This window comes from Gorilla gorilla, chromosome 5, assembly GCF_029281585.2.
Source record: "Gorilla gorilla gorilla isolate KB3781 chromosome 5, NHGRI_mGorGor1-v2.1_pri, whole genome shotgun sequence".
NCBI classification, from domain to species: domain Eukaryota; kingdom Metazoa; phylum Chordata; class Mammalia; order Primates; family Hominidae; genus Gorilla; species Gorilla gorilla.
This window is the reverse complement of record NC_073229.2, coordinates 155816485-155831439: the sequence shown is the minus strand read 5'-3', so window position 1 is coordinate 155831439 and position 14955 is coordinate 155816485. Positions and strand designations below refer to the sequence as shown.

The window sequence follows — 14955 nt, the reverse complement described above, 5'->3', positions numbered from 1 at the left end:
AAGGCGGGAGACTCATTTAAGCCCATTGTTAGAGACCAGCCAGGACATCCTTGGGAGGCCAAGGCGGGAGGCTCATTTAAGCCCATTGTTAGAGACCAGCCAGGACATCCTGGGGAGACCCTGTCTTTACAAAAAATTAAAAAGTTAGCCGGGCCTGCTGGCATACACCTGTAGTCCCAGCTACTCTGGAGGCTGAGGTGGGAACACCACTGGAGCCCAAGAGGTTGAAAATGTAGTGAGCCATGGTTACGCCACTGCACTCCAAGCCTGGGCAACAGAGCAAGACCCTGTCTCAAAAAAAAAAAAGAATGATAATAAATAAAATAAAGGGCTTATATGTGGGACTAGTCAAGAATGATGTGGCCTTTTTGTTTTTCTTAGGTTATAGCATATATCTTGGAAAGAAATGCCTGCTTATTACCAGCCTATTTTGCAGTCACTGAGATCAGGAAACTGTATCCTGAAGGCAAACTTCCACACTGGGTAAATTTTATATTTCCTGAATTTTTAATAAAAATTTTTGGCTGGGCTTTGTGGCTCACAGCATTTTGGGAGGCAAAGGTGGGAAGATGATTTGAGGACAAGAGTTCAAGACCCAACCTGGGTAACATAACAAGACTCTGTCTCTACAAAACATTAAAAAACACACGCACACATATTAGCCAGGCATAGTAGCATGTGCCTATAGCCCCAGCTACTCAGGAGCTGAGGTGGGAGGATTACTTGAAACCAGGAGTTTGAGGCTGCAGTGAGCTGTGATCGCACCACTGTACTTCTAGCTTCGGCAAAAGGACGAGACCCTGTCTCACACACAAAAAAGGGTATTTTATAAAAAACAGTTATATTAATCTTATTTTTGTGTGCTTATTTTTTTAATGATGACTTTTATCCTTAGATAATATGTATATTTTTAATCATGATGTATTTCTTTCATTTCTTTCCATTTCCATTGAGACAATTTATATGCCATGTGATAAAATATGATCAGCTTCATCAAATAGCTAAGGATATGGTGGTGTGACTTGGTTTAATTAAGGGACAGATGAACTGGTGAGTGATTTTTTAGAAGGAAGCAAAAGGGAGCTAACCTTTAAACAGTTATCATGTGCAATCTTTACATATATTATCTCATTTTATATAAATGTTCATATATTTCAGGAGCAGTCTCAATTTTCCTTTTGTACGTATTTATTTGACTTCCCTCTTTCTTTCTCTCTTTAGTTACTTGGAAACCTAGTATCAGACTTTGTGGATACCTTCAGGCCCACAGCAAGGATAAACTCCATTTGTGGTAGGATTATAATTTTAAATATGCCAAATAGTACCTGATTTTTAGTAATCTAATTATTGAACAAAGCTGAGGGATGGTCTCTTAATATGTGCCTTGGTGGCTTGTCATTTTGGTGACTCTCTAAGAGCTTAATATAATGCCTTTCCCTTGTTTTCACTTACTCTGTATGCCAAGTACAGGGAGGAAAAAGAAACTCTCTGGAATGGGTTTAGGCTTCATTTAAAACCATTCTAGAAGTGGGTTTCTTGGTGACTAGAAAGACATTTTAATATGGCTAGTAAAGCACCATGGAATTTCTAGGCAGCTGGAAGTCTCAACAGACCTGTCCCTCTGTGGCTACAGAACGTGAAAGTGTCAGGCTCACTCAGCCCATTCTAGTTCCCACTTTTGCTTTTCCTTTCGCATTTTCCCATGTTTTGTTAGAGTCTCTGAACTTTCTTTTAAAAATAACCATGTGATTTGGCAATTTTTGCAGTGCCCACGTATCCTCTTTAATTATTTCTAGAAATCATGGTGACCTCAACTGTGTGGAAATATAGACCATTGTTTATTCAGTGATCAAATATTGAGTACTTCGTATAAGCCAGGTGCTATTCTAGATACTGAAAATACAAATACAATCTAAATAGACACTAGACAGATAATTATCAGGTTTCTAGCTTTTGTAACTGAGTGGATATTGATATCATGTAGTGAATTATGGAAGCAAAGTAGGTTGGAGAAGGATGATGAATTTGAGACATGTTAAGCTTGAGGTGCTTGTAGGACATCCAAGTGACGATATTTGTTAGGCAGTTGGATGTGTGAGCTGATAGTCATATGTGACATCTAAGGCCTCTAGGAATATCGTGCATAAAGTTTAATCATGCTGACACTGGACTAGTGGTCTTAAACTTTTTCCTGTAAAGGGCCATGTAGTAAATATTTTAAGCTTCGTAGGCTACAGAATCTGTTGCAGCCACTCAGCTCTGCCATTGGACTGCAAAAGCAGTTGTGTTCCAATAAAACTTTACAAAAACAGGTGCCAGGCTGGATTTGGCCCATGGATTATAGTTGGCTGATCTCTGCCCTAGACATTTAGACAAAATGCAATATTTTCAACTTTGGAAAGCCTGTGCAAATTGATCTTCAACTATCTGAACTAAAAATAAAATTCCCAACCTTCAGTCTCATTGAAACATTTTTATAAGCCATTTTTAAACCAAACCAATGCGTATTTCAGCATTTATGTTCATTAAATATTTGTGAAGTGAATGAAGTACTGCTGTGTTCACATTTACTTAAAAACATTTTTGTAATACATACAGGTCGCTGTAGTCTTCTGCCAGTTGTAAATAACTCGGGTGCCATTTGTAATTCGTGGAAACTGGATCCTGCTACTCTTCGTTTTCCTTTGAAAGGCCTTTTGCCATATGATAAGGTATGTTGCTAAATATAATGGCACTTTTAGTCCATCTGACAGTCTTCAACCTAGATTATAAGATATGTGATGCTAAATTGTTGCTTCATAATCTGAAGAAGTAAATATTTAATGAAAGATAGTTTATAGTTTATCATGTTATTCTAGTATCTAAATATACCCTGTGGTTTATGCTATTGTGGGTGTTTATGCTCCAGTGGTCCACCTCTGGCAACGTATTTGGAGGTGAGAAACTGAAATTTTAAATAGAAAACTGAAATTTTAAATTGATTCCTTGATTAAGTCCTCACATTTTAAAAGTAGTAGAGCTTTTTAAATGTGAACTCAGTCTAATTCCAGAATCTACACTCTTAACACCTGTGCTATCAAGTTATTTGTCCTTCCAAATTTGGAAATAGTGTTTTTGTTTACACTTGTAAAACAGAATTTAGAAACTGTCTCCATTCTTCTTAGATTACATTTCCGAGCAGAAAATTGCTTCCTTACGATGATACTTAAGACTAATGTGACTATATCTGAAGTCACATTTCTGAGTTTAACCCTAAAGGGACGAGGGTATGCTTTTTCAAATCACTGAAATTTTGATATACCCTTTAAGGGGCACCAGTCCCTCTAAATTGTTGCAATAGTGAGCAGTCTTGCTGACTGAACTGATAATTTTTTGGGCCTAGTTGCTCTTTTTACAACTATATCTACATTGTCAACTCTTGCTATAAGAATGTCTTTGTAAAACAGTCACTTTGGTTATTCTGTTTTTAAATGCCTCAGGAATTCTTTAAAATTAGCACATTGAAGTGAATGCTTATGTACTCAGACCCCTTTCCCAGACATTTTACTGTTAAAATGAAGAAAGGAACAGTAAACAAAGACATTCTGGTAGATGGGGTGAATAGAGAGGGATTACAGGCTGATGGGAATGAATTTAAAAGAAAAAAAAAAAAAGAAATTTAATGCCATAACTGTTTCTAAGGTTTTTACATCATAGTTACAATAGCATAGTCTTTTAAAGATTATCTTAAAAATCGATATATAAAGTGTTTTTTTTTCTATCTGTCCATCCACCTAAGGGGACATTTAAAAAAATCCAGCTAACATTATGCAAATAGTACTTGAGGTTGATAAGAAGAAAAACTTTCATTGACTCTATCAAAATGCTATGTCCCCAGCGACACGGATAGAAATGAAAACGATGTGCTCTAGAAAGCCGTAAGATGACTCAGAAACCATCTAGCATCATGGAAGAGTTAGAATAAACTAGAATGAAATCCTTCTAAATTAATGTATTTAATAAATATAAATTAAATATAAATTAATATTTTTAAATTAATATATTTTAAGTATGGGCAGGCAAAATTAACAAATATAAATAGGCTTATCACTGTTTCATCTACTTCTCAAAAAGTTGATATGCTTTAAGCTAAAAAGCTGTTTTTTGAATCTTACTAGGAAAATAGGGAATTGATTGGTCTATATTCAAGACATTGAATAAACATTCAGCCTGTCATTTGGAAAACTCTGAAAAAGATTTTGTTTTTAATGTCACTTTCTAGCATTATTTTTTGTTTGATTGTTTGTTTCTTAAGTCAGGCTCTCACTCTGTCACCCAGGCTGGAGTATAGTGGCACAATCACAGCTCACCGCCCCCTCAACCTTTGGGGCTCAGGTGACCCTCCCCACCTCAGCCTCCTGAGTAGCTGAGACTACAGGCATATGCCACCATGCCCGGCTAGTTTTTTGTATTTTTTGTAGAGATGGGGTTTTGCCATATTGCCCAGGCTGGCCTCAAACTCATGGGCTCAAGAGATCTTCCCATCTTGGCGTCCCAAAGTGCTGGGATTACAGGCATGAGCCACTATGCCTGGCCTAGTACTATTTATTATAAACTGAATTTGACTATCAGAAATTCTACACTTACATGCCTAGAAAGACTTCTAGAAAATTGACTTGTTAAGTTTTAACAGAAAGGAAGCAAAGATATTATTAATGATGCTTTTTTATGTCTAGGAAACGTGATCACCTAGGACAAAATCTATATAAATTGACATTAGTGAGATGCTAAAATTTAAAAAATTTAAACCTTCTGCGTTTTCAGGGAAAGGATAGTAGAAAGTGCACTGGGGAAGGGGGATTGGAAGGTCTGGTGCTAGTGTTATCTTTATTGTTACCCTCTGTATGACCTTGGGGCAAGCCACTTCATCTCAGGTGTCAAATGAGGCAAATGAGGGGTGGGAACAGATGAACTGTAAGCACTAAAATCCTATGATTTTTTTCCCACTAGATACTGCCTACTCTGTGAAGGTAACAAGTGCCTTTAGAGGATTTTTTAATCTCATTTCTAATAATTTGGATTAATGTTGACATTGATCTTGAAGCAATGATTTTCTTATTTTCTTTAAAGGATCTGTTTGAACCACAGACTGCTTTGTTGAGATATGTATTGGAGCAGCCTTATTCCAGGGATATGGTCTGCAATATGCTAGGTTTAAATAAGCAGGTACTGTACTATGCTGGAAACCTAGTAAATTCTGCATAGAATCTGCACTATTCTTTTCTCTTTTCTTTGCTAAAGCTAACTGAGCAAAACAGTTAAGAACTATTAGTGACTTTTAAAAATATACATGGTTTTTTAAACAATGTATTATTCCTACCATTTATATATTGCTTTAAGAATGTTTAAATTTAAAAAGAAAAATTTTTAAAGTTGGTTTATTTTGCATTGCTTTTTTTTCTATAAGGCCAGTTTCAAGTATACCTTTTGCCAGAGAAACCTACACATGACTCAACCATAATTTTTGACTTTTTTTGTTGTTTGGGTGTCTATTTTTATATAACCCTTGGTATCTTCAGCGTGGCCTTCTTGCTGATTTTTTTTTTTTTTTTTTTTTTTTTTTTTTTGGTGTGTGTTTGCTTGTTTTTGGTGGTTTAACATGTGGGAGGGTTTGTGCTGACTCTGGGTTCCTTGAGGCTGGCCTCATAGTCACTGTTTTGTCTTTTCTTTTTTTCTTCCTTTATTTTTGTTCTGTCCTGTCTTGTCCTGCCCATCCTCCAATGCTCTAGACCTTGAACATTGCTCAGGTATGTTCACAACCTTACTGTTGTATTGTGACTAACGATACGCTGGCCGCTTTGTAGCCACTGATTCCATTTAGAGAATACGTGTATGGTCGGGGCTTGAAATTGGCAGGACCATGCTGAGACCAAGGCCACTAAAAAATGATTTCTTCTTGGGATATGAGAGTTATTTTTGGTGGATTGTTTTTGTTTTTGTTTTTTTGGTGTTTGTTTTTTTAATATTCTTTTTTCTTTTTTTTTTCTTTTTTTTTTTTTTTTTGGTAACAAAGAGACAACACCTGGCACTCAATGAAGCCTGTCACTTTTTGATGGTTTATTTTTCCTTCCCACTCCATTTACTTTTTCCTACTTTAGGGCTAAAGCTAGCCTGGTGGAATTTTCAGAGATGGAAAGATTTGTGGTGGCCTTTATCTTTCCAGACTACTAAAACAAATAAAGAAAAATAACAACAACAAAAATACTTATGTTGCTTTGCCTTAAAACAAAAACAAATTAAAAACAACACAAAAAAGAGAAAAAAGGCACTTTAATAGAGATACGCTGCTTTTAAAAGTTGGAGTGGTAAACTTTATACAGGAAAGGCTTTTTTGGAAACATGGGGATTGACTAAGAAATGTCAGACTCTTAGGTGACCCCACACCTGCTTGACAAACACCCTTCTTTGTCAGTCTTTGCCAGAAGTGCCTTCCTCCTAGAGTGAGCTCCTCTCAACTGGAGCTCACCTGTGGTGGGAGAAAAACACTATGGCCAAACTTTATAAATCAAACTCTTAACAGTCCCAAGTCTGTTCCAGGACTTTTCACCTTTGATATTTTAAACAAAATAGTGGTTCCAATTATTTTTGTTAAAAATTTTTGAGCCCAACATATTAAAATAGACCAGCTTTTTGATTTTAAAAAGACGTTCTTGTCTAGGTTATATAAAATAGCGTTACTGTTTGCAATACTATAGTGAAGGTTGTGCCAGTGCTTCCATTTATAAAGCCCTATTTTTAAGGACATATAGCTTGGCCATAAAACTTGCTCAGTGTTGAAACTTTGCATGCCAAACCTCACCCTAGTAGCAGTATCTCTTTTATTATTTTAAGTTTTTTCTTCTGAAAAATTTGCCAAGTTTCCTTGTTTGGACAAGCTTTTGTACATGTGAAACTGAAACTGCTTCACACTAGAGTATCTGACAGGTACCTCATATAATCTGTCAATTTAACATCTTAAATACCAAGTCATTAATTCTGATCAACTTTCATTGAATTAGAGGTAAGTATTGAGTTAACTTTGAAAGAATGCTTCATGCTATGTTTTAAAACTAATTTTTACAGTGAACCTTAAGTCATACTGGACTCAATTTTTTTACAGTTTGGTGGATAAATGTACCCATGGTCATTTGAGCTGCAAATACCTTCCCCCAGATATCCTTAGCTATCCTAAGCTTTTTTCTCTTGGGGTCGGGCAGCTCTTCTCAAACTAGAAATTGACAAAACAATTGAGAGTATTTCTGATCTGATAATTTCGGTAACAAGTTTCAACCTAAAAAAAGTTTATGACTAAGACATAAATCCATAAAAAATAAAGTTTATAATGGAAATGCTGACAGAACATTATTAGTATTGGTACCACTGTAGTGTAAACATTGTCAAAAATTCACAATTCATCAGTAATCGTTTTCATAGAAAACTTTTAGTTAGGGGATGTGTAGACAGAAGATAATATGCTCAGTTGACTTGATATTTTTACCTACTGGAAAGTAGACTAGAAAACGAGAACACACAGTATAAGAAGCATATGATTAAAGATAACCAAGTCATCTTATCACATCTTTTATCATTACAGAACTACATCCTACACTATACTTTCTTGTCCTTTCTCTAGCAATGTGATAATTTACTCACAGCTTTTGAAACCTTAAGAGCTGTTCATATTACATTTTCCAGTAGGAATTGAGTTATATTTTATGCTAATATTGGTTACATTCAGCAAGTCATAAATAGCCCAGTTTCATGACCTGCAAGGTGGAGCATTAGACTTCAACTCACAGTGGAAAAATCTTTTTTATGTGCTTACACGAGAGTTTGTATTCTTTCTGCCGAATAAAAGCACTACAAAACAGATACACTCCTCAAGCTCTTACATAGTGGTGTGTGAACCCTGGCTACTATGAGACAGTGAAGTATTCATCATTCATTTGATCTTATGTTAATCAGTAAGTTTCTCTTTGAAATTATTCTGATTATGGGTAACTTTCTTGGTTAAAGCAGAGAATATGATTTTGAAAGAGAAAATGACATTGAAAAGAATTTTTCTTCCCAACTTCTCCTGAATAGATATTATTTTAAAATTGATTTACATCACTGAAATAATTTAAAATTAAGCTCACCTAAGTACAGTATGTTAAAATTTCGCTGCAAAAGCATTATGAGAACTGTACATGAAAAGCGTCAAGTACCACTCAATATAGGATATGAGATGCTAAGACTGAAAAGCGCCATCATTTGCCATTTGAAATAGTGCTGGGAAGGAATTGGGCATAGGTCGAGGGTTAATATTAATGTTTCAATTAATGTCTTTTGCCTGATTTTTAGCTTTTATCAAAGCTGAAAATATTAAATGAAGTTTCAGTATAGTTTGGGCTACTAGATAGAAATAGAATTGTTAAAATATTGAATGTAAATATTCTTAAAACAGGTTTTAACTAAATAGGCATATAGTTATGATGTACACTAACAAATTTAACTATATATGTCAGTATTTTGAAGACTTAAATTCACCAAAGCTTTCACAAAACAAGATGTGAACAGTCATAGGGATAGCATCCATTGGCTTATGAAATAATCTTAGCCTAGTGATTGACAGTTAACTTTTATTCATAGATTCTGAAACTGCTTTACAAATGTTTGTTCCACTTTGTAAAACCATCTGCTATGTAGTAGAGAGTCTTAATTTTAATGTACCTGTCTTTAAATAATTGAAAACTAAAGCAGTTTATTATTCTGAAGTAGCAACACAGATCATTTTGTATCTCAGACTTTTCTTTTTTTTTTTTTTTTGATGTTACCAAAATTTGCAGATAAAGCAACATATTTAAGCTGTCTTTAAACTTGATTTGAGAAATATCCTTGGTTTTAACCAAAAACACCTGGGAAATTTGTAGTTAATCCTGATAGCTTTTCTGCTACCATCAGGTACCAGAGCATTAGGTACTGTAGATATTCCTGACTTAATTTTTGACAGAAAAGTTAAGGGTAATCTTGAGTCATGGCATATATTGAAAGACCATCAGCTTTAACCGTAAATTTCCTAGTTGTTCTTGCTTTGTCAAAATCGTACTATTTTTGCTTTCGTTTTAAAATCATTAACTGTATGACAATCACTACATGCCTAAAAATATGTAGGTGAAAATCCAGTTTTTTTCTTAAATAGCTAATACTAAAAAAGGAAACTCCAAAGTGACTCAGGTGCTAAAAACCAGTTTTATTTAGTTTGCTCTTTTTTCCTAAAGCAGATTGATGGAAGACCATTATGGATGGAGAAATAGATGACAAATTGGTCAGTTTCCAAACTGGAAGCAAATTCCCATCACTAGTGAAAAATTCCTACTGGAAATCCTGGCTTTACTTCTTTTCACAATTTTTTCTGACTCTGTATACTTTGAATGATCTCACTCTAAATTTGTGTTGTCTGACACATTTCTTAGGTTGTTGGTGGTTGGCAGAACTAGTGAATTTCAAGCCCTGTACACAGTAGTTTTGCATGCTGATTTAAGAAATAGTCTGTAGTGTTGTCTGTTGCACTTTGCTCTGCTTCATAATGATAATTACATTTGGAGGAAAAGTACTGTAGTCTCAACTGGTGGTGTTAATATTGCTATTTGTAAACCTGTAATGTGATTGAACTGTGGTCATGGCATTGTGTTTTTGGAAAAAATATGAAACAACCATTGATGCTTATCATTTGGATAGATGTTTGTTTTATTTGCATGCTTTAAGAAACTACAGCTATATTGGAGCTTTACAAGTTTGGAGCTGGCAAAGAGCATGCAAAAGAGGGGATGCTATTCATTATGTCTTGTTTATTTCCAAATTTGTCCCCATTTTGCATTTTTTTCCCTAAATTTGAAAAAATCATATCCCTTTTTCATGGCAAAAGACTGATAATCACGTCTAAAGTTTAGGGGGAAAGATCTGTATTAGTAATTGTATTCACTAGAAGGGCTTCCAACTGCCTGCTACTAAGTCATATAACATATTTATAAAGGAAATATGAAAATGGCTTAAACATGGCTTAACATATTTCTTTTGGTAAAAATATATTTTTTAAATCACTTTTAAAAGCACAGATCTTTTTGCCTCTAGAAAGGGAAGTTGCATTCTCATTTTTAGTGTTTAAACTCAATTCTTTTTCTTGTTTTAGATTTTAAAGTGGTCTAATTTAAAATTAAAGCTGCATTATGTTTGGCTTCCAAGAAGGAAGAGCAGAGAGATCAATTTTTTTTTCCTCTTGTGGAAGAAGTTTCCATTTCAGTATCAGGACCAATACCACACATTGAAAACAGATGTTGAATAATCTGGTAGCTATTTAGATATACCTCTGTATATAAAGTTAGTGTAAACTTATAGGGGTTACTTTAAAATAAAGAGATTCACATAACTGCTTTATTTGTTCTGTCGCAATGTTTGATCCCTGTAATTCCAGGGTTTTCATCTTTTGACTTAGATTGCAAAATTAATACTGCTATCCCTGTTTCATATGCCCTTTAAAATGTTATCTTTTTCCAAAGGATAAATAACAACATTTTCTACTATGCATTGCCCTTTGTCAAATTGAAACAATGATGTCCATAGTGGAAGTCAAAAGTTAATGGGAAGTCTGTTTTGTAGGAAACCTGAAAACATTTTTTCATGAAGCTTATCCTGTATAATAATATAACATGATGCAGCTTTAATAGACTAAATCTAACCTTGACTTCTTAAGTTCAACTTCATTCCATGCTTCTCAGCCTCTTGTGACAATTAATGCCCATTAACTGGTAACTTCTGAAACTAACCGAGAGGCTTTTGGAATACTGTATTTAATCTCTGCCCTACAGCACAAGCAGCGCTGCCCTGTGCTGGAGGACCAGTTGGTGGATCTGGTTGTTTATGCCATGGAGCGATCTGAGACTGAGGAGAAGTTTGACGACGGGGGAACAAGCCAACTCCTGTGGCAGCATCTCTCAAGTCAGCTCATTTTCTTTGTGCTTTTCCAGTTTGCAAGTTTTCCACATATGGTGCTTTCTCTTCATCAGAAGGTATGTACTAAATCTTTTGGTCGGAGTGACTTCACCTGTTGATTACTGTATTTTAGACTGCTGTGGGCATTCCCTAGTGATTTTAGAACTGACAGAAGTTCTGAGCCCTAATTTCTGTCCTGTTTAGTGCTTTTATAGTTTCTTAACTTTTTACTTTCTTGTCACTGTAAAAACAGGATTCAGTCATTCATTCTGTGTATTCTCAGTGCAGGCACCAGCAGATACAAGATGAAAAGGCACTGTAATATCCTCAAGGAGCACCTCACTAGAGGAGGGGATACTTTATATATATATACATATATATATGTACGTGTATATATATACGTACATATATATGCATATATATACATACACACACACAACATGATTATATCTTAATAGTTGTTATAATGAAAGCACATTTCCCTGCAATACAAATAAAAGGTAATAGTCCCTAAGGTTGCAGTGAGCCAAGATCACACGACTGCACTCCAGCCTCGGCAACAGAGCGAGACTCTGTGTCAAAAAAAAAAAAAAAAAAAGGAATAGTCTCCATCAGAAATATCAGGGATGGCTGTATCAAAGAGATCTTTAAGCTAACACTTGAAGGACAAATAGAAACTTGCTGAGAGAAAAAGAAAAGTGTTTCCTAGCAATAAAACCATCATTTAGAAAGGGATAGAGATGTGTGAGAACTGGAAATAAAAATATAAAGGGGAAATCGTTGATGAGATAAGGAAGGCAGGAAAGCAAGGGCAGACATGGAGAACTTTGAATGGCCATGTGCCTGTTCTAAGGAGTTTAGATTTTGTTTTGGAGGCAATGCAGAGGAGAATGGCATCATCATATGAAAGTTGGAAAAATGCTAATGTCCACATGGAGAAAGAAGGTGGTGTAGCGATGGACAGGTACAAAGCCAGAGGCAAGGAAATTAGTGAGAGATACTACAGTGGACTAGGTGAAAGATGCTGAAGGCCTAAACCAGGACAGAAAGGAGGAGCCAGAGATCAGGTACACTGACGTGGAATAGGACTAGGTGACTGACAGCGAATACAGAGAGTAGCGGGAGTCTAGACTTGCTGAGTGGTTCCTACTCTGGGAATGAATAGAAGGGAGGACGATGAATCCAGAAAAGGGAGACAAGTGGAAGACTTAAGTTTGTGGGAAAAGACATTTTTTGTCAAAAATTTTAGACATATTGAATGGGAATAAAATAAATGTTGTTTCACATAACATCTCCACAGCATGAATTATCTTGGGGAAAATTTTTCATAAATATTGTTAAAATCCTTTCAACCACCTTCTCCCAGAAACCACCATTAGTTTCTGTTATAATGTACAGAAAACCAGCCGGGTGGGGTGGCTCACTCCTGTAATCCCAGCACTTTGGGAGGCCGAAGCCGGTGGATTGCTTGAGTTCAGGAGTTCGAGACCAGCTTGGGCAACATGGCAAGACCCCATCTCTATCCTTGTTCTAAAAAGATATAAATAAATAAACAAGAAACAAAGTGTACAGAAAACGAGGAAGCATGTTTTATGACAACCAGTCCATGACAATTTCAAATTAAAAAAAAAAATCCTTTTGGTATAATAGAGTATTCCCCAGGTTTTGATGAGATTTTTAAAATAAGGATTATCCCATATTAAACTTGATTCTCATGCACACATGATCAACTTAAAGAGGTGGTGTTGTGCATGATGTATATGACTGTGTTCTAAAACATTGCATTTTTTATATGCATAGTTGTTTTGGGGAGCAGGAAATAAGCATATATATAATATTAAAATAATTTAGCAGGTTTTGCATGGTGTGTCTTGAATTGAAGATTAAGTAATTACTAAGTGCCAAAGTTAGATGCTGACTTTCTCAGAGCAAGAACCCGGGTTTCTCCTTAAAAACAAAAACAAAAAAACAACAAAAAACTTCCTGTATTCATCTCTTTAAGTAGCAGTGTATACATGTGTATTTAAACATCTTTTATAGTTAGCAGGGCGAGGACTGATTAAAGGCAGAGATCATCTTATGTGGGTTCTCCTGCAATTCATTTCTGGAAGTATTCAGAAAAATGCACTAGCTGATTTTCTCCCTGTGATGAAGCTCTTCGACTTGCTATACCCAGAAAAAGAAGTAAGCTTTACTGAGTAACTATTCATAACAACATGATGAGTAAATTATGTCTAATTTGTGTTTAAGGATTTTAGTGTGATTTTGTGTATTTCTAAAGTTTATGCTAAATCACAATTGAATGTTAAGTGTAGCAAACTCTTTCTCTACATTCTAGGTAGGTCTACAGTTTTACAAATCACTAAAGCTGTTTTAATCTATATACATCATTGAATGGCCAGATAACAGTCTTTATTAATAGCTATTTTTTCTTTGACAGTTGAGCCTCAGTATGTCCCCTGGGTATTTTATCATATAAGATATTTGAGTAAAATGTGATGTATTTTGATGATTTGCCATTTTCTAGAAGTACTTTATCATGAATTGTTGTTGTTGTTGTTGTTGAGACGGAGTTTCACTCTTGTCACTGGAGTGCAATGGCGTGATCTCAGCTCACTGCAACCTCCACCTCCTGGGTTCAAGCAATTCTCCTGCCTCAGCCTCCCGAGTAGCTGAGATTACAGGCACATGCCAACATCCCCGACTAATTTTTGTATTTTTGGTAGAGACAGGGTTTCACCGTGTTGGCCAGGCTGGTCTTGAACTCCTGACCTTAGGTGATCTGCCCAGAAAATTTTAAGATGAAACAAGAGTATTTCTTGATGATGGGTATAACATGGTGGTGTTACTGTAACCCCACCATGCACTAGCTGTAACCCCACCATGTTATACCCATCATCAAGAAATACTCTTGTGTCATCTTTCCTCCTTATTTTTTTTGTTAATGTTGGACAATTTTCAAGCAAATCCCAGACATCCATATCATTTTACCCATTAATAGTCAATATGTTTAAATGCAATTATTTAGGTTGCGTATTTCTTAGATTTTTATCTGTTCTTAAAAATTATTATGAGACTTTTAGAAAGTCTTGTTTTTAGTTACATTTGTCACTTTAGTAAGATTTCATGATGATGTGTTTTAATTTTTTAAAAGTAAAAATTAAAAATTTATTTTTATTTGAGAATGCTCTGCGATAGTAGGAAAAGCTTGACAAAGCACCTGTGAATTTGTGTTACTTAAAGCAAGTAAAAACATATACCAAATAAAGCATCTTGTAATAATTTCAAAATTTTATGGCCGTTAGACCTTCTGATTTGTATTATTGAATTATCAGGGCTAAAGTAAGACATGATATGCTAAAAAGAGTTATATTAGAAATTGATTACTAAAATACACATAATTATTTAATTCTCTTTCTTCTATTGTGTTATTTTTCAAATTGTTATTTTTCAGTATATCCCAGTTCCTGATATTAACAAACCCCAGTCAACCCATGCCTTTGCAATGACCTGTATTTGGATTCATCTCAATAGAAAAGCTCAAAATGACAACTCCAAGCTACAGATTCCAATACCTCATTCCCTAAGACTTCACCATGAGTAAGTTATTTGTTGCTTGATACTTAATTTTCTTGTTTAATTAATAGCGGATTGTAGACTAATATTGGTCTCGGTGTTTGTGTGAAATTTGGAAATCTCCCCATACCCACTATAGGTAAGGGCAAATACTTGATGTATATGTCATAGCAGGAGAATCTGACCAGTACCTATATCAGGAAACAGCTACAAGATTAGTCTTGCTTATATGTATAGATTTTTTTTTTTAATTTTTAAGGCTGATCTTCAGTTGTATATGTTATACTTTAAAGTTATTAATATAATGAAAGCATATCAATTTTTATAAATGTAAAAATGTTTCAGAATTTCCCAAGTGCTTGGAACTTGAGCATAAGCTGACTGAGATAT

The 14955-nt window shown here is 35.1% G+C and overlaps 1 protein-coding gene across 2 annotated transcripts in view; it reads left to right on the top strand.

Annotated features, from left to right (window-relative positions):
• MED23 (mediator complex subunit 23) overlaps positions 1–14955 on the top strand; it is a 42672-nt gene that overhangs the window by 7251 nt on the left and 20466 nt on the right. Inside the window, exons 7-14 of one of the 2 annotated variants that reach the window (XM_019029795.3) lie at positions 382–483; positions 1222–1291; positions 2599–2711; positions 5110–5205; positions 5769–5786; positions 10866–11066; positions 13030–13173; positions 14444–14589. In XM_019029795.3, coding sequence (XP_018885340.1) covers positions 382–483; positions 1222–1291; positions 2599–2711; positions 5110–5205; positions 5769–5786; positions 10866–11066; positions 13030–13173; positions 14444–14589 — 890 coding nt within the window. The remainder of the gene's footprint in view (positions 1–381; positions 484–1221; positions 1292–2598; positions 2712–5109; positions 5206–5768; positions 5787–10865; positions 11067–13029; positions 13174–14443; positions 14590–14955) is intronic. The other variant, XM_019029796.3, reaches the window with a different exon arrangement.